Source organism: Neomonachus schauinslandi, chromosome X, assembly GCF_002201575.2.
Source record: "Neomonachus schauinslandi chromosome X, ASM220157v2, whole genome shotgun sequence".
Lineage (NCBI taxonomy): Eukaryota > Metazoa > Chordata > Mammalia > Carnivora > Phocidae > Neomonachus > Neomonachus schauinslandi.
The window spans coordinates 40,060,779-40,086,302 of NC_058419.1; the positions used below are offsets into that span (position 1 = coordinate 40,060,779).

At 49.7% G+C, this 25,524-nt stretch overlaps 1 protein-coding gene across 1 annotated transcript in view; it reads right to left on the reverse strand.

Moving 5' to 3' along the window:
• The window catches only part of FRMPD3 (FERM and PDZ domain containing 3), a gene marked incomplete at its 3' end in the record, with an annotated part of 61,427 nt that overhangs the window by 1,219 nt on the left and 34,684 nt on the right, over positions 1-25,524 (reverse strand). The window contains exons 10-14 of the mRNA XM_044911935.1: positions 24,381-24,470; positions 22,280-22,459; positions 13,160-13,304; positions 3,147-3,968; positions 5-1,516 (exon numbers count right to left, since the gene is read on the reverse strand). Coding sequence (XP_044767870.1) covers positions 5-1,516; positions 3,147-3,968; positions 13,160-13,304; positions 22,280-22,459; positions 24,381-24,470 — 2,749 coding nt within the window. The remainder of the gene's footprint in view (positions 1-4; positions 1,517-3,146; positions 3,969-13,159; positions 13,305-22,279; positions 22,460-24,380; positions 24,471-25,524) is intronic.

Below are 25,524 nucleotides of genomic sequence, written 5' to 3' on the forward strand. Positions count from 1 at the left end.
TGGCAGCTGCAGCGGCCCGGCGCGGGGGGCTGCAGGTACTCGGTGCCTGGCAGCTCCCCCTGGCTCGGGGGCTTCAGAAGTTCCTCGAGGAACTCGAGCTCATACTGCTTTACCTTCTGCAGCTGGGCCTGCCGCTCATCGGTCTCCTTCTTCTGGCGGGTCGGGAAGGTGGCAGAGAATAAATTGCGTAGCCGGAAGGGTCCTCGGGAGGATTTGGGCTTCGCAGGGCCTTCGGAGGCCGAGTGCGCTCCGTCCAGGGTTGTCTCAAGCTTCCTGGAGGGCATGGTGCTCACCTGCCGGCTGGCAGCCTGGGGCCTCAGCGGGCTCTGGCCTCGAGGTTGGCAGCTGGGGCTCTGTAGAGCCATGGAGTAGCCGGCTCGGGGCACCAGGCTGGTCTCCTCAATCTTGCTGCTCTGGGGCATGCTCTCCAGCTGCCCCTTCTCCCCCTGGCCGGAGACGGCGCCCTGCTTGTGCAGGGAGGGCTTAGCCCCCTCTGGCCCGGCCTTGCCTGCCACCTCCCCCAGAGACGGCTTGCTCAGGGACTCTCGACTCGCTCGTGCAAGGTAGCTTTTAGGAGGGAAACTTGGCCCAGGCAGCCGGTCCTCTTGTGGGGAGAGGTGCAGGCTGTCGGCCCGGCTGCCTGTGGGCGCTCTGGAGCCAGAGGAGACCTCTGGGCTCAGCGGCTGCTGGGAATTCCGTGAGGTCTCTGGAGCACCGGGGCTCATTTTGAACTTCAGATTCTTACTGGCACCGCCGCTCATCATGCTAACTTCTGATCTTCCCATGCTGACCTCAGGCCTCCCCATGCTGGCCTCCAGCCTTCTCTCCCCACTGCTGGGAGGGTTCACTATGGCCCCGCCAGGGGCAGGTAGGCTCTTAGGGTGAACCACCTGCTGGAGGGCAGCCGAGATGATTGCTGGGGTCACGCTGCCCTTCGGGTCCAGGATAAGCTTGGGGCTCAACCTGACTTCTTTGGGCAGGTTCTCCCTTAGCTCAGAGACCTGCTCTTCACTGAGGGATGGTGTGGCTGCCCTGAGGGACATCTCCAGGCCTGCCCTCGTGTGGCCAGGCCCTTTGTCCTCAGGAACTGGGGACAGCAGGCTCAGATTCTTCTGCTCACTAAGCTGTGGGGACAATGCTGGGTGCACGGCCAGGGCGTATGCTCTCTCTCGCTGTGGTGGCTGGGATTCTGACGGGGGCAGCTTCCTCCGAGCGCCAGGGGGGCCAGGACTCTGGCCTGTGACAGCTGGCTGCAGGGCCGGGTTGGGATCTGGACGCCCAAGAGAGTAAGGGGCCGTGAGGACAGCCTGGGCCGCGCAGCTCTGGATCCGGAAGGGCAGGTCCTTGCGAGCCAGGAGGCTCTCCTTGTTGAGGTGCTGGGCCAGGAAGTAGGTGGTGTTCTGGTGCTGCTTCATGGCAGACATCATCTCTGACATGTCTGTGAGCTCCGAAGAGTTGGTTTCGTGGCCTGAGTCCAGCGATGATTCAGGGGTGATTGTGGCCAGCACAATCAGACCTGGAGGGACAGGGAGAGGGGCTTGCTGCACTTACTCCAATCAAGTCCTTTCGCCAGCCATATGTAGAAAGTTTATGGGGGCGGGGCGGGGGGGAGGCAAGGGCAGCCAGCAGTATTTGAAGCCAGGGAGAAAGCCCAGTTGGTCAGTCCTGGGACTGGCCAGGAGGAGGGGGCAGGCAGCGGGGAGGTAATGGGGCTGAAGGTGGGAGGAGGGAGGGGAGGAGCGGAGGGAGGCAAGCTGGCAGAGGGCTCCTGAAGGGCGGGAATCCGAAAAAGAAACAAAAGAGGCGCAGAGGAGATCTACTGGGCAGTTTGAAGGCAAATTAACATGCACAGCGCATGCAGAACGACATGCTAATCATCACTATTTTTAGACTCAATAGCGAGGAAATGTTTGTCAATTGTCCTGAAGAGGCCTGGCAGGGAGAGGCCCCTGTCTATCTGGCCGGGCCTGCCTACAGCTGAGGCCCTTGTGCCTGAGCTTGTCCTCTCTCTGGCGACCACGGGGGGCCTCTCGCTAGCCAGGGAGCGGCTAGTGCTGGGCGCTCCAGACTCTGAGCAAAGAGAAATGCTGGCCCCGGGGGGCTAAACGCATGTGGGCTGCCCACCACCAAGGATGCCCTTGCAAACAGAAAAGGGAGGGGCTGGGACTCTCCCCGGTCAGCCAGGCTGCCTCTGACCCCGAGCTCTTCCTCTTCTCTGTCCACATGTCCCTCCTGCCTCACACGCTTTCTCATACACCTTCTTCCTGTTGCTTTTCTGTTGCCGTAGCGTTTACCTGTTCTTTTTAAGGTGTATGTGTATGGAGGTATGTGCCGTGAATAGGGCTGCAGCCTGACACGCGTGCTTGGCTACACGATGGGTGTACGTGTGTCTGTAACAGGGAACAGCATGCGCGTCGTATGGCCGTCCCACCAAATAATAACTACTACTAGCTACTACTTACGATCAATACTAATAGCTTTACTCCTGACTATGTGCTAGGCAGTGCTTTGCGCGAATGATCTTGTTTTGTGCTCACAGCAAGCCTCCGCGATATGACTATTGTTATCAGACCCATTGAAAATGACAAAAGTGAGGCTCAGAGAGGGTTAAGTGCCTTGCCGAAGGTCACACTGCAAGTGAGTGAAGAAGCCAGGATTTGGGTGCATCTGACTGGGAGCCCATGCTCTTAGAAGGCAAGGTAAGGACCTCAGCCCTGAGCAGTGATGGCTCCTGGCTCCCCTGATCCCAGGTCACTAGGTGGTTAGTTGGTCGTTTTGTTTTTTCTTCCAGTCATGTGCATGCTGGAGGTTCTTTGCCTGTCTTCTAGATCTCTCATAATTTTACTCTGATCCTCCATCCTGGCCTGGCTCCGTGGCTATTCATGGCCCCAGTCCCTGGGGTCCAGCTGCAAGACATTTCCAGAGATGGAATGGTGAGAGCCAGAGCTGGAGCTGGGGCTGAGCAGCCGGGCCCTGACGCAGCTCTGTTGATCCCCTGACCCTATCTGAGCTACCTCTGGCCATCCACTGCCCTGGCACACCACGGTGACTTTAACCTCTGCTCGGGAAGAAGCAATATCACCCCCTGGCCCTGCCTGGCCAGGAGAAGGAAGGGGAGGCAAGAGGGAGGAGGAATGGGCTGTTACCTGCAGTCTGTGGGGGTGGGGGGTGCGGTCCATCCTCTGAGGCTGCCAGGGCTTCCAGAGCCTGCAGAGTGGACACCAGGGCATCATCTAGCTCCTGGGCATGATCTCGGACTGTCCGGGGCTGCACGCTGTCGATCAGTGTCACTGGAATCTCATCATACAGGAGCCCACGCAGGTGGCGTCCTTGTTCCTGGCTCTGGGCCGCCCGGCGCTTGGGGTCATCCTCATCGGAACTATTGTCTCGGAAACCAGGAGGGGGGGCGGCAATGGCAGGCAACAGGGAAGTGCTCTCATCTTCCTCCTCCTCTTCCTCTTCGCTCCCAGGCGGTGGCAGGGACATCAAGTCTACCATATTGTCACGAGAGGAGCCGGGCCTCCCACCTTTTCGAGGGCCCAGCTGCTCCTGGAGTTTGGCTTTGCAAGAGTCACAGTAGAAATTCAGGGCTTCGGCCCCAAGGGAATTGTCCAAGGTGTAGGACCGGGCCCTGCTGGCGCAAGGCTCATGGTCGAGGCTGGCTGCGTCAAAGTCATCGGGGATCACGTCGTAGCCTTGGCCAGAGCTTTTGGACGTGGGGTCAGACTTGGTCCGGGGCCTGGTCTCCTCAAAGAAGATTAAGTTCTCGTTGACGTCCGTCCGGCTTTCCTGTTCCTTCCTTTGTTCCCGCATGTGGAGGTAGCAAAAGCTGACAAGCTCAGAGTCGGCAGGCGGGGGCGTGCAGCGGCTCGACTTCCTGGGGCTGGTGCCCATGCTGCCCACATAACTACTCTCCTTTTTCCCCAGGTGGCCCCCAGGGACAGGGCGGTGGGCGCTGTGCATGTAATCTAAACCCAGAAAGAGAATCAACAGATGAGCCCTGGCGCCGAAGACCGTGGCTGAGCTCCCTTGGCGTTTCTGGTGCGCCACCGGATGGCAGGTACTGACAGAGAGCATTACCTGGCTGCTAGAGGTTAGGGGAAGGGGCAGCTATGTTGCTGCCAACCCTTAAAGTTGAGTGAGGAGAACAGCCCCATGGGAAACCGCATGGGGTGATGGGGGAGGGGCTGAGCACCTTGGCATCTGGGTACAGCTGGGCTCTCACCCCGGTATGTCTGGTCTGAAAGTCAGCCGTCCACATACTTCCAAAAAAAAAAAAAAAAAAGTGAAATTTTTTTTTTTATGTCCCCCTTGGAACTGGCCCTGCACCCCCTCCCCTGTCCCCACCTTTCTCAGAGCCTTTCCAACCCCCAGTGCTGTGTTACTCTTGGGTTCTGTTGGATCTCTTCTAGTAAAAGGAAATAAATCTGACCAGTTAGTCACGGCTTGGTGGGAAAATGCAGAACAGGCCACATACCATGGGTGCCTGAGAATTCGCATTTCAAAGAGGACTGTCATGGACCTACCCTAGAAGAATAAAGCGCCACTAGTAGTATTCTGGGCATCTGAATGTGTAAAGTATATGGGAAGTAGGCTGGGATGTGCGTATGTGGGAGGAGGGTAGGGGGAGCATTCTTCCAATTCCTCACATCTCCTTATTTCTCTGTGTTCGTGCAAGGCCAGCCTGCCTGCTACACAATGTTCTAGTCAACAGCTTTTTAATGATGGTAGGTGCATACATCTGAGATTTAACCATAGCAAATGAAATGCTTTCTCTCTAAATGGCTTCTCTCTCGTAGACCGTTTTGGGGGCCCTTCCCCATGTCCTCTGGGAGAATATACTCAGACAAGACCAGTTCATTTTGCTAGCAGCAGACAGAGTGACAGACGGCAAGTAAGCACTGACGTAGGCTAAGGTCATCATACACGAGCCCATTTAATCCTCACCACAAGCCAATGAGGTTGGTGCAGTCACTATCCCCATTTTGCAGAAGGAGAAACTGATCCATTCGGTTATGTGACTTATCCAAGGTCACATGAGTCATAAATGGTGGCCTGGATTTGATCCCAGGTTTGAGGGACTACAAAGCCCATGTTTTTAATGAGTACCCTATCGTTCATCATGGCAGTCAAGATGCTAGAAAACAAAACTTCAAAATGCCTTTCGATTTCCAGTTTGATGGGGTCAGTGTGTCAGTGTTGCTTTTCACTAGAGCTTCCAACCATCACAAAAGCATGGTGCTGGCACTTCACAGCGGAGCCCCAAAATACACAAAGCAGAAACTGACTGAATCAAAAGGAGAAATACACACAATTCAACGGCACTAATTGGACACTTCAATAACCTACTTTCAATAATGGATGGAACAACTAAACAGAAGATAAACAAGGAGATAAAGGACCTGAGCAACTATAAACTAAGTAGACACTAAGTAGTCACAAAAGTCTATTAGAACATGCCACCTACCAACAGCAGAATATACATTCTTCTCAAGGGCATCTGGAACGTTCTCTAAGATAGACCATATAGTAGGTCATAAAATGAGCCTCAGTAAATTTAAAAGAAATGAAATCATACAAAATATGTGTTTTTTTTGAGCACAATGGAATTAGAAATCAATAACAGAAAGAAATTTGGGGAACTCACAAGTATGTGGAAATTAAATCAAACATCTCTAAATAACCAATGGTTCAAAAGAAGAAATCACAAGGGAAATTAGAAAATATTTTGAGATGAATGAAAATGAAGATACAACATACACAAATTTATGCGGTCTAGCTAAATTAGTGTTTAGAGACAAATTTATAGCTATAAACACATACATTAAAAAGGAAGAGATTTCACATCAATAACCTAACCTTCCACCTTAAGAGACTTGAAAAAGAGGACCAAACTAAACCCAAAGTAAGCAGAAGAGAAGAAATAGTAAAGTACAGAGACAGAAAAACAATAGAAAATCAACGAAACTAAAAGTTGCTTCTTTTTTTTTGAGAGAGAGAAAGAGCGTGCATGTGCCTGTGAGTGGGGGGAGGGGCAGAGGGAGAGGGAGATGGAGAGAGAAAATTGCATGCAGGCTCCATGCTCAGTGTGGAGCCTGATGCGGGGCTCGACCTCACGACCCTGAGATCACAACCTGAGCTCAAATCAAGAGTCGGACGCTCAACTGACTGAGCCACCCAGGCACCCCAAAAGTTGGTTCTTTGAAAAGATCAATAAAATTGACAAACATATAGCTGTAGAGACCAAGCAAAAAAAAAAGAGATGATTCAAATTTCTAAAATCAGAAATGAAAGAAGGACCATCACTACTGACTCTACAGATAGGGACTTGATTATAAGGGATTATTATAAATAAGCTTATACTAAAAAACACTAGATAACCTTGATGAAATGGACAGATACCTAGAAATATATGATCAAAACTGACTCAAGAAGATAGAAAACCTGAATAGGTCGATAGCAAGAAAAGAAACTGAATTAGTAATTAACAGTACCCACCCCGCCCCCACTAAAAATAAAACTCAGGCCCAAATGGCTTCACTGGTGAATTGTGCTAAATGCTCAAAGCACTTAAACAAATCCTTCACAAACCCTTCCAAAAAACAGAAGAGGAGGGAACACTTCACAACTCATTCTATAAGTATTACCCTGGTTCCAAAACCAGACAAAACATCACAAGAAAACTACAGAGCAATATTTCTTATAAGTATAGATACAAAGTTCCTCAACAAAATACTAGCAATCTGAATCCAGGAAAGTATAAAAAGTATTATACACCAAATGGGATTTATTACACGAACACAAGGTTGGTTTAACATCCAAAAATCTATTAATGTAATACACCATGTTAATAGAATGGTGGACAAGAAAACCATATGATCATCTCAATAGACTCGGAAAAATAATTTGGCAAAAGCCACCACCCTTTCATGATAAAACTCAAAAAGTTAGAAATAAAAGGGAACTTTCTGAATATGATAAATATTATCTATGAAAAACCCATAGCAAACATACCTGATGGTGAAAGACTGAAAACTTTCCTCATGAAAAAGCCCAGGATTTCTTTTCTTAACACTTCTATTCAACACCGTACTAGAAGATCTAACCAGGACAATTAGACAATAAAATGAAATCTAAGGCATCCAGATTAGAAAGGAAAAGTAAAACTATCTCTATGTGCAGATGACATGATCTTGTACAGAAAAAAATCCCAAGGAAACCACAAATAAATTATTCGAGCTAATAAGCTCAGCAACGTTGCACAGTAAAGGACAATACAAAAATTAATTGCATTGTTATACAGTACCAATGAACAATCTGCTAATTAAATTAGGAAACATTCTATTTACAATAGCACCAAAAGGAATAAAATACTTAGGTATAAATTCAACAAAAGTAGTGCAAGACTTGTACAATGGAAGCTGTAAGCATTTCTGAAAGAAATTAAAGAAGATTTAAATAAATGAAAAGACATTCTGTATTCATGGATTGGAAGATCCAGTCTTGTGTGTCTTCCATTCCAACATGGCAGTATTTCCCAAATTGATCTACAGATTCAACACAGTCCTTATCAGAATACCAACTGACTTTGTAATAATTGACAAGGTAATTCAAAAATCCATATGGAATCACAAAGGACACGGAATAACCGGAACAATCTTAAAAAAGAACAAAGTAGGAGGACCCACACTTTCTGATTGCAAAACTTAATACAAAGCAATGGTAATCAAAGCGGTGTGGTACTGACTTAAGGATAGACGCATAGGTCAAAAGAATAGAATTGAGAGTCCAGAAAATAAACCCTCATGTTTATGCTCAAAGAGCCCAATTTAAAAATGGGCAAAGGATTTGAATAGACAGTTCATGAAAGACGATATACGAATGCCCAATAAGCACATGCAAAGATGTTCAACACCATCAGCTATGATGAGGCAAATCAAAACCATGAGATACCAGTTCACATCCACTACAATGGATGTTCAAAAAAAAAAAAAAAAAGAAAGAAAGATGGACAATAACAAGCATTGGTGAGGTTACGGTGAAATTGAATCCTTCGACATTGCTGATGGTAATGTAAAATGGTGCAGTCCTCTTGGGAAACAGTTCGGCAGTTTCTCAAAGTTAAACACAGAGTTACCATTTGACCAGCAGTTCCGCTCTAGTTGTATACCAAAGAGAAATGAAAACTGCCTCCGCAAACACTTGTACATAAAGGTTTATAACATGATTATTCATAAGAGCCACAAGGTAGAAACAACGCAACTGTCCATCAACTGATGAATGGATGAACGGAAGGCAATCTGTCTGCACAATGGAATATTATTTGGCCATAAAAAGAAATGAGGTAGTGATGTATGCTACAATGTGGAGGGCCCTTGAAAATGTTATGCTAAATGGAAAAAAAAAAAAAAGCAAGCCACAAAAAGACTGTATATTGTATGGTTCCATTTATCCAAAATGTCCAGGACAGGCAAAGCTATGACCCAGAAAGCCAGTTCATGCATGGTTGCTTAGCGCTGGGTGGTCACTGGAAGGGAACTAGGGAATGAGTGCTAATGGGTACAGAGTTTGTTTTAGGAGGGGTTAAAATTAAATTGTGGCAATGATTGCACAGTCCTGTAAATATATTAAATATACTCAAAAATGCTGAGTAGTTGGGGCACCTGGGTGGCTCAGTCGATTAAACATCTGCCTTCGGCTCAGGTCATGATCCCTGGGTCCTGGGATTGAGCCCCACGTCAGGCTCCTTGCTTGGTGGATAGTCTGCTTCTCCCTCTCCCTCTGCTGCTCCCCCCTGCTTGTGTGCGCACTCGCTCTCTATCTCTCTCGCTGTCAAATAAAAAAATAAAATCTTTAAAAAAATGCTGAGTTGTGAACTTTAAATGGGTAAATTTTCTAGCTTTAAAATTATATCTCAATAAGGCTGTTTCTTTAAGGGGCACCTGGTTGGCTCAGTCGATTAAGCATCTGACTCTTGGTTTTGGCTCAGGTCATGATTTCGGGGTGGTGGGATGGAGCCCCGCATCAGGCCCACGCTCAGCGCAGAGTCTGCTTGAGATTCTCTCTTTCCCTCCCCCCTCTGCACCTCCCCCCACTCGTGCTCCTCTCTCTAAAGAAGTAAAGAAATAATCTTTAAAAGAAAAGCTGTTTATTTAAGAAAAAAAGCACGGCACTGGGCACCAAGTGAACTCTCAATCATTATAGAAAGAAGCAAAAATGTGCTCTGCACTTGAAAGAACTTTATGGGGTTTATCTCACATAATCCTGTCAAATCTCTCCTGACCTAGGTACTATTATCATCAGTTTACAGATGAAGCAACTGGGACTCCGTTTATGGAATTTGTTCATGATCACACAGCTAATACATGGTCTCTACCTTCAGATTCCAAGCCCTTGCTGTTTTCCATAGACCCTGTTGCCCCTTTCAATATAGAGTCAACGTAATTAGGTCGAATGGGTTCAATTCAGGCCTTAGTGGCTGTATCTAGATCTAGGGTACTTTGGATCAGCTGGGGGAATACTACGTCACGACCCTCTGAGCCTCAGTGAAGAAGTGCTCTCGGGCAATGCTAAGCCAGGAGCGTGAACTCTCAGTTCTGGAGGTTTCTATCCTCAGGCACTGTCCACAGGTTGGGGTCACGCCCCAGGTGCTAACTACCTACAAGACAGCTGAACAGTAAGCCCAGCCAGCCTGGCAATGAGCTGCCATCAGAGGTGGCTCCCGGGGGCATGTCCAATAGGCAGGTGGTGACTCCTCTCAGACGAGGGCTGGAGGTCTAAGGATGGCTCCCCTCCCTGCAAGGTGGGAACATTTCTGAACAGCAGGCTGACAAGGCCAGGTGAGGCACGGCCCACCACTTGGTACTGTGATTTCCAGATCTGAGGAGCAGTACAGTGCTGTGCGGAGGAGAAAATATGTCTGGAAAAGCCCAAATCTCCTCCAGACGTAAGGTTAGAAATGCATTAGAAATGCAAGTGGAGGGCGCCTGGGTGGCTCAGTTGGTTAAGCGACTGCCTTTGGCTCAGGTCATGATCCTGGAGTCCCTGGATCGAGTCCCGCATCGGGCTCCCTGCTCGGCGGGGAGTCTGCTTCTCCCTCTCCCACTCCCCCTGCTTGTGTTCCCTCTCTCGCTGTGTCTTTCTCTGTCAAATAAATAAATAAAATCTTTAAAAAAAAAAAAAAAGAAATGCAAGTGGAGCCAGGTGCGCTGGGCTGATGGCTGGAACAGTATGTCTCTCGGATTGCAAGTCTGCTGTAAATTGCTCATCAGCTTTCCCCAAGGGGGATGTCCTAGTCTAGTTCTCTGTACTCAGCCACTCAGAAGACTGACTTTCAAAAAAATGCTTGCAAAGAACAGGATGGTGATCCCATTAGAGTTATGTTAAAAAATACATGCAGTGTGTGTATACACACACACACACACACACACACAGTCAGTGCAACACTGAGTCAACCAGCCTTCTACTAGTTGGCTTTGCTGTATTCTATAGTCTGATGATCAAGACTGGTCAAAGGGACGACCTAGAGGCCTTTAGAGGCCCTCAAGTTCTTTCTGAATCATCAAAAAAGCACCTAGTATGTTCAGTCAAGCTTGAGTACTCTTGTGTGCTGCTGAGATTTAACTACATGAAAATGGGCGAGCCACGCATGGGATTAACCATTAACCAGAATATTCAATTCACCAGACCAAGCTGTTTCCTAACCATGGGAGAAAATCAGTGAGTTCTTCTGACTGTGGCCCCCACTGGGGCCCCCAAGCCTTCTTTTCTTGGATTTTCCCCACGATACTGGAGAGAGATGGCAGCTGAGCATGCAGTTGGGCTAGCTGGCAGTTGCTGTGGGACAAGAATATATAGAGCCCGACAGAGAGATCAGGCCCTTAAGTGGGCTGGAGCTTTGGCCCTGAGGACAAAGCTCAGAGGAGGCTGGCAGGATGCCTGTTCCCTATAGATCTTTGCTAAACAACAACTGGGCACTGGGGCTTCTTTTCTGGGATGGACATTGGGGGGGCAACCCATGGAGGAAATGTATCTCAGCTTTGTACCAGGAACTGATGGCCCCACACTGTGACCTGGGTGGAGGGCTCCCCAGTGTGCTTCTTGCAGTGCCCCTGTCCGTTTCTTGGGGCCATGGGGTCAGATGTGCACGCCAGCCTCCAGTCGGCAGGGCTATAATGCTTACCACACCCCACCCACCAAGGGCACTTAGTGGTCGCCATTGAGCCAGCAGCTAACAGTTCAAAAGGCCAAGTACTGGGCCCGGGCATGGACCCACACCCCTGGGGAGGCGAAGCAGAACAAACAAGGGGAACACCACAGTGGTCCTTCTGGCTCCTGCACCAAAATGGGCCCTGGGCTAGAGGCAGCCGAGCCACTGTCACTCTGCAGGCCCCAAGGGGGACGTTCAAGAATCAGGGAGGGGCTCTGAAGCCATGCCCGGCATTTATAGAAGCCTTCTTTCCAGGCTGCAATACCTTCAAGAGAATCCCATGAAATTGATTTACCTCTGGAGAAGTACAGGGATGCAACCCCGGGTGTGTTCAGTGAGACCAAAGGGAAACAGGAAGCCTGTGCCCTCACTTGGTGCCATTATCCCCACAGAGAGATATATACTTAAGAGCACTGACCAGGGTGCTGATGGGATGACAGAACCCTCTGGAAGGTAGGTGGGACTACAGAACCATCTCTGGGGCCTTCAGAAAGCAGACACCCCCCCCCCCCACAAAGAGCCCTCGCTTCCACATCTGGTTCTCGGCTGGGCTCCAGGCTCCTTCTTCTGCCTTTCCTTCTCCCTTTCTCTCTCCCTATCCTGCTCAGTAAAAGGCATCATTGACTTGGCTGTGATGACAGAGAGGAACAGAAGGGACAATGACAAAGCTAACAGGGGCTTGGCTGTCACTGGCCATCCGTAGGCTTAGGAACACCTATGGCCATCCACTTTGGAGCTATTCACCTGGGGACGTGTGGCAACTCGGCCTCCTGGCTTCTTCCTATTTCTAGTCAGTTCCTTTGCTTCTCTATGTAGAGCCCCTGTCTATGCCTCGGGGCCACCTGTCCTTTGGGCCACCTGTCCTCTCCCCGGTCTATGTTTGGTAGATTGCCTTCTACGTCCTGTGGACAGTGTTAGGAGATGTACGCATGGGCTTGTCATGATGTTTGTGATGAAGAGACAATGAGGTGACAGGGTGTGTGGGGTTACACGGCTCTCTGGGAGCTGGGGCAGCCTTTGGGAGTGTGCTTCGGCTCTCAAACTCCTCCATCTAGATCAGATGTGATCACACTGCAGCTTTGAAGAGAGAAGAAATGGCCGAGCTGCCAGGCAAGTGGAGGGCGAGGCTTTGGCAGGTGAGGAGGGCGACTGCGGGGTAGGAAGTCTCAGCTTCCGCCATGACGTTTGGGTGCTGGGCTGGAGGGAGGCATTTCCTGCGTGTACGTGAGCCTTAGGTCTAGTATGTGAAGCCCCTGCTCTTCAGGTCTCCTGCTTTGGTTCGGGGCAACAGGATCTGGACTGGGCTGATCTTTCCTCAGGCCCCTGCTTGCGCCAGCACCACGACAGCTCCGAGGGGTGGCTGCACAGAGTTGCCTAAGGGGGAAGCCTCAGGTTGGGGGCCGCACTTGACCTCGTTCTTGGTGGTCATCCTCTCGTATCTCTAAGCCTCCCGCTGGACTATACTCTGCGCCTGCACAGTCTTTCCTATATCAGGCTTCCACGGCCTCTTAACTTCAGGCAGCTCTGTCAATCCCCGTTACGATGAACAAGAGAAAGATTTTATCTTCACTTTCAACCTCCACCTTCCACAAAGCCAGAACGCCCATGCGTCTCTCCTAGATCACTGTACCTTTAAAGCTGTGCCTTAGATCTAATGCAGTTCTCTAACTGGTTCTACTTATTGCTTATTTGCTGTTCTTATCTTACATTCATTCACTGACTCGATCGCCATGTGTTGTCACAGGCATCCTTTGTGGGACAGGCCCATCTGAAGGCCAGCTGTCTTTCCCACCGGCTTGTGCCAGGTAGGACCCAGCGGTACATCGCTGGCTCCTGGGAAACCGGGGTGCTGGGGGAATGGGGTAAGCACTAAGGCAGCAGAGCTCCTCCCTCCCTGGCTCCAGGGTCCAAAGGGCTTCCGGCATACTGAAAACTGAGGCTGAGCCCTACCTGCCTTGATCATTGGAGGTGGAAGAGGCTGGCTGGCAGGCCTGGAAAAGACCATCTTCCTGGAGTCCAGCAGGAGACGGCAGTACCCTGCGATCAGGCAGGCAAAGTTGGTGGCTTCGGGCCACTCCATCAACAGCACCAGAGGCTGGGGGAGAGACAAGAAGAACCATGAGAATGTGAGAAGGAGGGGAGGAGGTGCACGTCCAGGAGGACGACTGTGGCGCGCCTGGGTGGGTCAGTCGGTTAAGCGTCTGCCTTCGGCTCAGGTCATGATCCCGGGGTCCTGGGATCAAGCCCCACATCGGGCTCCCTGCTCAGTGGGGAGCCTGCTTCTCCCTCTGCCTCTGCCTGTCGCTCCCCCCTGCTTGTGCTCTCTTTGTCAAATAAATAAATAAAATCTAAAAAAAATAAAATAATCTAAAAATAAATAAAATCTAAAAAAAAAAAAAAAAAGAGGACAACAGTGAAAAGATGCCTTGCAGAGGGACAGGAATCCTACTTTCTGAACCAAAAATCGAGGCGCATGGACTGACAGACCATTTCTTCTGGTTTGAGAGTTTATTTATAGTGAACTCATACCCAGGTATCAAAATTAAATCAACCTTTAATTACAATTTAATGAACTACTTTTACAGAGAAAAGATCAAAATTATATAATATCATGGGACTGCAGCGTGGCTGTATTTGTGTTCACTGGGGCCCGGCAGATGCACGCGCCAGCTGGGAGAGGTGGGGTGAACCTGGGAGTCCTGGCTGGACTGGGGAACATCCCTGATAGAAAGTTCCTGAACCCACAAACTATCTCTTGCTCATCTCTATAGCCCTCTCCGCCCAGTACCCAGAATGGCTCCCAGGACATGGACACTCCATGCAACAAAATCCTCACTGTGCCTTCTGGGCCCAGTTCTTTCTGGCCTGTAGCTCTGCTCAGACCTCCATGCCCCCCCTTTCCTAAAGTGTCCTCGAGAAGTTAGTTGGTGTCCCCTGAAACAGTTCCTTGGTCCAATACATGTGTGAAACACTGGGTCAAACAAAGCTATGCAGAGACTTGTACTTATGGGAACTCTCAGACGCTTTCACATATGAATGTGCACTGTGAAATGTTAACAGGGGGGTTTTAGGATTCCAACATTTCCAAATTATTTGACCAGAACCATCTATTTTCATAGAAAATCTCATGGTAGTAGGGTGTAGCTTTTTTTTTTAACCTACTTTAGGAAATGCTAACATACTCTGTTGACTTTTGTTCTTGACCTTAAATCAGTCAAATTAATCCTGGGGTTAGCTGGTTGACTGTTTCAGTGACTTGGCACCGATATACCAAAAAAAGATAGGAATCCCCCCCCAAATCAATACCTTTTCAAGAAACCTTCCCAATATCTGTATCGTGATTTTGACAAGAAGTCTGGGTTAGACTGAAGTCAGCCATGGGAGCATTCCCCCTGGGACAGGGCAGTGGCCTTCAGAGAAAGACAATGGAGACTGGCTGAAGAGGAAGCCATGGGTCCATGACTCACCTTGACTTTTGGGGGTTCCCAGACCACCCATTAAGAGCTAAAAGAATTAAGATGGAATGAATCCCTTCCCTGACCAGTGAAGTAGCTACTGCTACAGTCCAGATGAGACGTGATGAGGGCATCCATGAGGGTAGGGGCAGTAAAAGGAACACTGTGGAAAATGTGGTTGAACTTGGTCACCAACTAGACTAGCCTTCTTGGCCTGGATCATCACCTGGGGAACAAATTCTGAATCCAAACCAGCTCACCTTTTAAATACAGTTGCCCAAGTCCCCTTGCTATCTCCCAGGATCCCGACACATAGCTCGGGTTGACTATTTTGTATTCATCCAGACCAGGGGCTGGCAAACTTTTTCTGAAAAGGGCTAGGCAGCAAATACTTTAGGCCTTGTGGGCCACACACTCTGTCGCAGTAACTCTGCCATCGCAATGTGAAAGCAGCCATAGATAATCTGTGAGCTAAACAGTGGGTGTGACGGGGGTCTAAGAAAACCTTATTCACAGAAATAAGCAGGGGGTCAGGTCTGGTTTGATCTAGGAGGGAAGCTTCTTTCCAGCCCAACACAATTGTTCATATTCATTTTCACACCTTTCAGCTTGTTTCATTTGCCAACACTGATCCCCTTCTCCTTTGGAAATTCTTTTCCTCGTTTCTGTTTCCATGAGGTGACACTAGGTTCTGGTTCTGTAGTCCCTGACCATTTCCATCTCTCACGCTTGCTCTTCTTGTGCAGCCTCCCAAGAATCACCATCCTCAGCCTCTTCCCTCTCGAACTCTTTTCCTACCTCAGTGCTGTGTCTCTATCACACGGGCTTGTGCTGGCTCAAATCCTATCTTGAATTGTTTAGTTATTCCATATCCAATGACACTGCCAGCCACGGTAAGGCATTTGGATTCCACCCCACAGGCTATGAGTTGATGATACTCCTGTGGAGCTCACTCAATACCATCAGGAAGAAAAGGGACCATCTGTACCCCGAGGAGCCGCTGGCTCCTTTCTCCAGTGAGAAGGGGACCAGGGACGAGATGTTACTTTTGGGTCTTTTTTTTTTTTAAGTTTTTATTTTAATTCCAGTTAGTTCACACACCCTTTGGGTCATTATTAAGAAGGGGCAGAGGGGGTGTTTGTACCTCTAGTGAATGGATGCTTCTCAGTCACAACAGAATGGTCAACCTCGTGTACAGCAAAGGAGAGACAGAAGGGGAATGGGAATGGGGAGGGGGAGAGGGCCTTGCCCCCTTGCCATTAATGACAGAAGGATACACGGAGGTCTGGGTGTGGATAGCTGCTACCACCATCACTAGGAGGACCCAAGACTCACTAGGCTTGCCTCAGGAGCATTCGCCGACATCATGGCTGCTCCTGCTGCCACTGCTTTACTTCACGCCCTCATTGTCTTCCTCCAATACCAAAACTTCTCAAGGTATGTGTGAATGGGTGACAAGTGGGCTGAGATCTCGAGCCCCTGTTGCCTCTGGCCCCAAGCTACCTCATCTGTTGATTCTAGTGGGCCATACAAATTGTGGCATTTTTCACGATGTGGAAAAGGTGAGGACACACTGACCTCAGGACTCCCAGTAGCCTCCTGATCGGCCTTCCTGCCTCCAGTCTCTACCCACGTCACTCCACTCCACCTCCATATTGCTGCCCGAGGTTCTAAAACAAGACTCTCACGTAAAATGCCCAATATCTCATCACCTGAAACCTATTGTCTTCTCATGTCATATAAAGCCTTTAGGACCTGGACTTGACCTACAGCTCCAAGCATATCTCCCACTAGCTTGCCTGTGCCCTTCTCCCATCCCCTGCCCCTCTCCTTGTGCTCCAGCAAGGACATAGCATTTCCAGTTTTCCAGAGATGCCATGTTCTTTGACCACTTCATATCTTAACTCACACTCTTCTCTCTGGCTGAAATGCCCCTGCGGCCCACTCTGCCCCCCCACCCCCCAACGAACTGCTACGTGCTGCTGGGATAGCTCGTGGACAACATGACCCTCTGATAGGTAACAAACATTCATCCCAGAACAGAGATGCCCTCATGGAACTTACAATCTAACAGGAAATAAGACAGAAACCAAATAACCATACAAATGAATATGAGTGGAAGGTGTGATAAGCGCTATGAAGGGAAAGTACAGAGAGTTATCAGAACATAGAATGTTCTGGATCAGTGTGTGGGTAGGTGGGTGTGAACGTGTGCTCGTGTGACTAATTTGGGTTTGGAAGCTGGAGAGAGCTTCTCTGAGGAAAGGACCTTGGCTGACGACTAGAATGACATTCCATTTGACCAAAGTACAGGCTGACTGGTTTGACTGACTGATGGACAGATGGACTGGCTCGCTGGCTAAGGAGCAGTCTGATTCACTGGTGCCCTGGCTGACAGGCTGGCTGCAGGACAGGCAGAATGCCTAATAGCCTGACACCCTGACTGGTTAGCTGCCTGGCTGGCTGGCTGGCCAATGAACAGATCAGAGGCAGAGTGACAAGCTGGCCAACTGACCTGTCTGACTTTGCTTCAGTTTCCCCTCCTTTTCTCTTACCCTAAATACAGCCTGATGTGGGTAATGAAACAGCACGAAGGCAAAAAATCCTGTGCACAGAGAGGGATGTGCTCAGCCCAGCACATCGGGAGTCTGTCCTCTGCATGCCCACATGGCCAACTGAGCACCCCAGCATGGGCCAAAAGGAACTTGTCAAAGGAACACAGATGTGCTTTTCACCAGCAGGGGTAAAAATCAAATCAAAGGCAGGCAACCAAAGAGGTTGGGTAGGTTTTCTTAGAAACCTTCAAAGACATTTTATTTTAAATAGGATTTTAATGATCGTGACGTCTAATGTAATGCTTGTCCCTACAGAAAGCACTAGAGCAATAAAGCTCAAACATGAGAGCAGGAGACACACCGGGCCACAAGAGATCCCTTGGGACATTCCTTTGATGATTTCTTTTCCCCCTTATGTGCTTCTGTGGTAATAGGGTATGGTAATGGCCCAGTGGCGTCTCAATCCCAGACTGCTGTCTCTTGGAGAAAGAGATTTGCATACTGCCTCACGCTCAATCCACTAAGAGCAAGTAAGCAGAGTGAAAACCATAACTAAATATGCCCAGGCCATCTTCCAACATTAAAGGATAAAAGGGGGATAGGGTTGGAGGCATGGCCATCCATGAGAAAGTAGAGCAGGGATTAATTTGCTATGCCCCAGCCCCATCTCCTTCCCGGGGTGTTCAGAGTGTGTTGGGAGCTCACAGTCATCCTGCACTCTGGGGTGCCAACTAGGGAGGGGACTGGCCTTGGGGTAGCCTCAGTGCACTCCAGCACCTCTAAAAATTGGAAAAAGATGGGACTCCAGGGACACAGAAGGGCAAGGGTACAAGGCAATTGTCCTTGGGTCCCAGGGAACCAGTACATTTGGGGTCTTGCCTCCACGGCCCTGGGGAAGGCTAACTGGGCATAACCAGCCAATCTGGAAACAAGGCAGAATATCACTTTAAGGCAGTGTTTCTCAGGCCAGACACATATTACAATTCCCTGGGAAGCTTGAAAAACCTATATACCCCAGCCTCACCCCCCAACATTCTGGTTTAAAAGGTCTGAAAGGAAGGGCCCAGGCAACCGGTAGTTTTTAAATCTCCAAACATGATTCTAATGTGCAGTCAGAGCTCTGAGTGAGAAATCTTAGCTTCACCAGGCCCTTCCAGAATATTCCCAGGCCAGTGTGGCGTATCTAGGAGGAAATGAGCCCAAGTCCGGTTTTTAACTTCCATGCTTTTCGTTAAGGGAATTCAGACATTCTTTTTTCAGGATACCTTATACAGTGGCATGCTGGGAAACATTAAACAAGCAGTTCTATGGAGTTCTGATGTGTATTGTTTGCCAATTTCCCAGACCCCGCCCCCCCTCAAATCCTTCCCTTTGTTCACATATATGGAGAGAGGCACCACTCAGTAAACACAGATACTGCTGATACGGAGTGCCTCCAGGAAGCTTCCTTAATCCCTGAGCCAGAATTAATTTTGCCCTCCTCTGTATCCGGATATGCTCTTGGCACCTCCTCTCTGGCGCCCTCTTTAGGAAGGCCACGTATTGGCACACTTCTTTCCTATAGCACAGAGAGCTTCTTGAGGGCCAGAAGCCATGTTTTCTTTTCGTTTCATGCTTGTACCTCCCATTGGGTTTAGCCTGCTTCCTAGCAATGCTGAGTTCATACTAAATGACCTTCGGATGGAAGCCTGGATCTTTTTTTTTTCTCCCTCAGTCTTCCTCTTTTTCTCCCATCACCGTATCATCGATCCTATCTCTGCTGATTTATCTGCGAAAAGTATAAATACCATCCTGTCCATTTCATAGGGCACTGCCTTGTAGTGATACACACAGCAGACATCTCTGATTCTAGATGCATCCGATCTAATGTAACAAAACTTGGGGATGAGCAGCACATTTCTCAGTTGAATCCTATCTTTAATGTAGGGGATGAGAGTTTCCTACTTGAAGGAATCTCACGGTTATGTTAGTTTCCTGTTGCTTCTGTAACAAATCAACACAAATTTAGAGGCTTAAACAATACACATCTGTTCTCTTACACTTCTGGAGGTCAGAAGGCTGACTCGAGTGTCACTGGGCTAAAATCAAGGATAGACAGGGCTGCTTCCCTTCTGCAGGCCACCCACATTCCTTGACTCATGGCCCCTTCCTCCATCTTCGAGGCAAAAAAGGTCAGGCAGAGTCCTTCTCATCTCCCATTACTTTGACCTTCTCATCAACCTTCTCTTCTACCTCCCTCTTCTACTTATAAGGACCCTTGTGATGACACCAGGCTCACCTGGATAATCCAGGATAATCTCCCTATCTTAAGGTCAGCTGATTAATTCCATCTGCAACCCTAATTCTCCTCTGCCATATCACATGGCATATTTACAGGTTCTGGGGATCAGGGCGCGGGTATCTTTGGGAGGGGCCACTATTCTGCCTAGCAGAAACATTCTAATGCAAAATGGATAATTCTCCTGTGGTTTTTCATATGCACCGTATCGCCTGCTTCAAGTGGGCATACCAGAACTATCTACCACCTGGCAGTTGCATCGCCTACCTAACCATGTGCTGTTTCCCACTCAGCAGAGTGCAATCTTCTCCTACCCCCTCCATTCACCAATGCCATGTCCCGTTTATCCCGGAACGCAGTCTCTCACCTCTCCACCCACCTGCAGTTTGGACCCTCCGTGTGCTGTGTGCATAGCCCTGGTCTTCAGTGTACCCAGGATCCAGGCAGCAGGCAGTAAGGGTTAGCTATAATAAGACATGTGTGCTGTATGTGCAAGAGGGGAACATGTGTGGGCATTCACACGCACGCGCTTGGTGAGTCTGCATGTTTCACACTGGCTCTTTCTCCTGACCACTGCTGTCCCTCCAGCTCAGGCCATGCCCTCGTCTCTTTGCCTTTGTGCTAGGGCCACGATCCCCTCCTCGCCTCCCTGGCTTCACACTAGCCTTGCCTTCGAAGCTTTTAGCCAGCTTGTTCTGCCCACCCTCAATCTCTCCAATCTTCTTTCTCGTTATTTTCCTCTCCAGCCAAGCAGCTATGCTTATCGACCTGCACATATGGCTTGCTTACTTCCGTGCTTGCTCTCTGCCTGTGAACACAGTCCCACTTCTCTCTGCTAATCTGTGCCTATCACTTCAAGATCCAGCTTAAAACATGCTCTTGTGGGAAGCCAGTTCTGGTTAACCCCTTCCCGTTCTTTGGTTCCATGTTCTGCACCGTACTCACCTGCAAAATTTACTTCATGTTAACTTTCCTTCATCGCTGTTTTGCTTTTCAAAAAATAACAGCTCTCATTTGTTTAGTACTTACTATGTATCAGGCACTGTGCTAAGACCGTTTGCCTATATTTTCTCATTTAATCCTGAACAACCACCTTTTGAGATAGGCATTCCATTGCGCAGTTGAGGAAATCAGTGTTCAGAGAAGTTAAGTCCCTTTTTCAAGGCCACACAGCTAGGAAGTGGTAGAACGGGGACTTGAACCTGATCTGTCGGATTCCAGAGCTCCATACATGTTCTGATATTGTGTTATTAAGGCAGGTTGTGTGTCTTTGTGAGTCTAGCCTCCCCAGTAAGACTGTGGTCTCTCCTGGGCAGCATTCATGCCCACACCTGTGGCTGGATCGCCCCTAGAAATGAGAATAGTGCTCCCCACTCAGTCAATACCCACTGACCCTGCTCAGCTTGGTTCCTCCCAGAGCTCTGGACACAGAGGTCAGTGGTTCTCAAATCTGGCTATACTACAGAATCACTTGGGGAACTGAAAAGTAAATAAACCCTGATGCCGAGGCTGCAGCCTGAACCAATTCGATCACAATCTCTGGAAACAGGACCCAGGCATCTGCATTTTTAAGACGCTCTCAAGGAAATTCTATTGGGCAGCGAGTGTTGAGAATCCCTCGTACAACATAGAAGAAGAGTCCTCCAGAAAGTTTTTTCCCTGTTTTAAACCGTTTTTATTTCTCAGGAAGCCACATCTACCCTGCATGTCTTCTTGTCTTTCCTCTCCCTTCCCTGTCCACCTGGCTTTTTACCCAGCGACATCTGTGGAGGGCAGCGATCACTGGTTGAGGAAGTGGCCACAAGCCAATTAGATATCAGCTCCAGGCGGGTTCCTAAACCAATGGGAATACTGAGAATCACAGGTGGAAAAATTAACATATTAAAGCTTTCTGGGTTTCACAAAGACAAAAATAAATAATTTGCTCTTTTAGAAACAGCAAGCACTCCATCTCTTAATCTGCTAACAACATCTCCCCCGGGAAATCCTTTAAGAAAGGAAAATTGCCCCTCCTCTAATAGCTTCCGCCAGCTGGCAAGCAAGCCTGCCCCCCCACCCCCGCCGCACTGGTTACTGGGTGTTCAACAGGAGAGCCAGGGAGGGGGTGGCTGACCATGGCTGTCAGACTCTGCACAGGTAACAGGTGCTTGCCAGTCTGAAGGAGCCAATCTATGGGAAAGGCTCTAAGATTCTGGAAGAGCTGGACTCTGGGAGGTAAAATGTGGACTAGGTCCTGCCTGTTCCCCATCTCCCTAGGCCTCCTTGGGTCTGTCCACATGTTCAGGCACCCCCTCCTCCATGATTCCAAGCGTCTATGCCTATGGCAGGGCTCCCCAACTGGTGTGCACATATCCCTTCAGCCTCTGGGTTGGCTAGACAGAGCCTGGGGAGGCTGAAGTCTCTGGGGCTGGACCATTTATCCCATTGTTCTGCATGAATGTCATTTTCTGTGCGTGCTGTGACACAAGAAAGATCCAGAAGCCATAGCCTGGGGGCAACTCCAAGTTCAATTGCCCCGCCCTCTGCTGAAGACCCCCTGTGGGTTGATCTGACACTTCCTAGCCTTCCCCAGCACTGGCTGACCTTAATATGTGGCCAAGACAGCATGTCCTACAGGTCTGAGAAAGGAAAGAAAGATGAGCGCAAAGGGGCCCAGGGTCTGAACCACTTCAGAATCACTGACCCCCCTGGAAAGGCTCAAACTCTCTTTCTCGAGTCTGCCCCTTCCTCTGTTCCTAAGGCCTGTCCCTGGAGAGCAGGAGCTCCTCAAAGCTGGGCTTACCTTGGCATCCATGATGCTGGTCTCCACCCGGGCCACGCCCTGGTTCTCCCGGAACAGCTGGATCTTACTGATCTTGCTGAACTCGGACAGCACAGTGGTGAGGTTGGTTTTGAGGTCAATAACATGGCTGATGCCGTGACGGGGTCCCACCAGGAGAGTGGTGGCTGACTGCTTCTCGTCCTGGGCCCCAAGTGTGGCGGGCAGCATTCACGGAAAGAAGGGCAGAGGAGGCAGGAAGAAATAGGAAACAGGCATTGAACTGGTTCTGCTGGCAGGTCTGGAAACATCAAGGGCTTAGTGCCAGGGCAGGGGGACAACCGTGAGGGGAAAGTGGTCTGGGATGCTCCTGTTCCCAGGGTAGTCCCCGGGTCACTGGTCTCAGGGGACACCTTAGCCTCAGCAACAGGCTGAGTGAGGTGGGCAGTGGCAGGGCTGGCTCTAGCAAAATCGTGACGTAGGGGACGTTTCTGTTTTAAAGCTCTGCAGCATCCTTTTTCCACCAAGCCCCAGGAACTTTCCATTTGTTGCTGCGGGTCACTCGGTGACCCCCAGTGCTCTGCCTGAACAGGTGGCATCTTGTGTCTGGTCTTTACTTCCTCGGGCTCAAGAGCCACTGAAACTTGCACTCCTCACCTGGTGCCAAAAGCTAAACAGTCACTCTGCCTCAGGTGTTGGGAGTTGATTGGGTGCTTAAGAGCAGGGTCGGGGAATCCCGACATTTGCTCTTTGACTGGCAAAACAGCAGTCTTTTTTTTTTTTTTAGTATTTATTTTATTTTTTTAAAGATTTTATTTATTTGCCAGAGAGAAAGAGAGAGAGAGAGAACAAGCAGGGGGAGCTGCAGGCAGAGGGAGAAGCAGACTCCCCGCTGAGCAGGGAGCCCAATGCGGGACTTGATCCCAGTCCTGGGATCATGATCTGAGCCAAAGGCAGCTGCTGAACTGACTGAGCCACCCTGGCATCCCTGAAAAACAGCAGTCTTAACCCAAAGGAATGGCCTATCGGAATTTCAGCCCTGGCAGGGGGGTGCGCGGGGGTGGAGGGAGGGGAGTAGGCTTTCAGGGATCTGCAAGTCCCAGCATGTAAATACCTCCCTCTGCTCCTGGTGGACCGGATTCCCTTAGGTGGCCCAACAGGCTCCTGAGCACCATCAAGCCTGAGCCCTCTGCTGGCCCATTTCCTGGCATTCGCATCTCCCCAAGGAACCTCTGTGGGTCTGCTATAGACACTTTGCTAAGCGGCTTCCCATCAGTGTGCCCCAGGAGCATGACAGCATGTTCCCCAGAGCATGACAAGCACCTGGATCCAGTCAGCAAGATGATTTGAATTTCCTTTCACGGTAGCTCACTAGGGTGAACTAGCCTGGGGCACAGGTTTAGGGGGATCAGCTGTGCACCGTCAGGGAGGGGTGTTACTACAGTGGAGGCCCTGGGCAGGAAGGGGGGAGTATGCAGACTCAGAAGGCCTGGGGTGGGGGTGGGGGCTGCAGGGGCAGGGGGAAAGCCAATGGGGTAGGGCAGGGGTTGGCAAACTCTGGCCCACGGGCCAAATCCAATCCAACACCAGCTTTTATACGGCCCACACTCTGAGAATGATTTTTACATTTCTAAATGGTTGGAAAAAGAACCATGTTTTGTGACATGTGAAAATCACACGAAATTCAAATTTCGGTGTCCATAAATAAAGAGATACTGGAATACAGCCACGCTCATTTGTTTCTGCATCGTCTATAACTGTTCTCACGCTATAAGGGCACTAAATAGTTGTGACAGAGACCCGCATGGCCTGCAAAGCCTAAAATATGTACCATCTAGCTCTTTATGCAACAAGTTTGCTGACCCCTGAAATCAAGGAAAGGGGACCCAGACGGGTCATGGAGGGATACTGAAAACGAATACGGCCTCCTACTTGACCATTTTACCAGAGGCGGGACTGGAGCACCACGGGAAGGGAAAGGGAGAAAGAGGAGGAAGAGGAAGGTCTTTAGAAATATTTGCTGACAGAGAATGCCACCCTAAAGCTCTAGTGGAGTCCCTCCTGCCCTCCACCCAAGCCCAAGCGCACACAAGGGACTCCCTCCCCCACCACGGCCCTCACTGACCAGGCCCACAGTGTTGAACAAAACGCCCGTGAATGTTGGAAGTTCATTCAGAATTCGAAGATACTGGAGCTTTGCCTGAATTGCAGAGCCCTGTGGAAACAACCCATGCAGACATGTGAGAAGCCTGAGTTGCACAGGAAAAGCAAACCTGTGTTCTCAGGAAGGAGTGTCAACATCTTAGGACGGGCACTAGTCAGGCTCGTCAGCAAGCCACACCGGGTGTGTGAGGAGACCCTCAGAAAAATGGCAGGAAGGTTCCAGTTTGGACAACTCTTGCCTCTAGTCATCCCGTGTCCCTTTCTAAACCTTCCTCTGACCTCCTGATCCTTGTGCCTTAAAAACCCAGCTTAGTCATTTTGTTCTCAGGATAATTCCAACACCTTTCCCCCAGCTCGGACGTCCCACCTCATCTATACCTCTGTCCTGAGATCCCCTGCTGCTGCCTTGGTACTGGCCATCCCCAGCCAGGGGTCCCAACAATGCCTTTAATCCTGAGCACCCCTAAGCCTCAAACCTGTTCTTCCTCTGCCATCCCCTCATAGAAAAGTCTCTCTCAGTGGTACCAGCTTCCCCAGGCCTTTGAGCCAGAAACCTGTATCACGCCGGGCTTCCCCCTCATTCTCTCACCTGAGCGCCACCAGCCACCACGTCACCTTGATTGGACCTCCTAACTTCCTCTCTGACCTACCCATACTCTTTTCCCTCAACCCCTCCCCACTGCTGGTAAGGGTGGCAGCCTCAAACAGAAGTTCGATCATGTCAGCCGCCTGCTTAAATCCTTCAATGCCTTCTTGATGCCCACAGGATGAAGTATGACCCCTCTCCACGGCACACGAGGTGCTCTAGGAACCGGCTCCTGCCAGCTTCTCTGGCTTTCTCTCGTGCCCCCCTCCTGAGGCATGTGCCTTGCACTCTCTGTACTTGCTTATGCAGAACTATTTGCATTTCTTTCCATGCATAATGTTCTCTTATATCCCCACGGCATTGTACAGACGGATCTGCCTGCCTGGGAAAGTCTTCCTCCCCCTCCCGCCTCCCCCTCATCTAGACAAACTCCTATCTGTCTGTCAGGACCCAGATCTGGCATCAAACGCACCAATTCCTGGCCTTTTCTACCTCCCTAAGGCTGGGCTGGGTGTTCCTC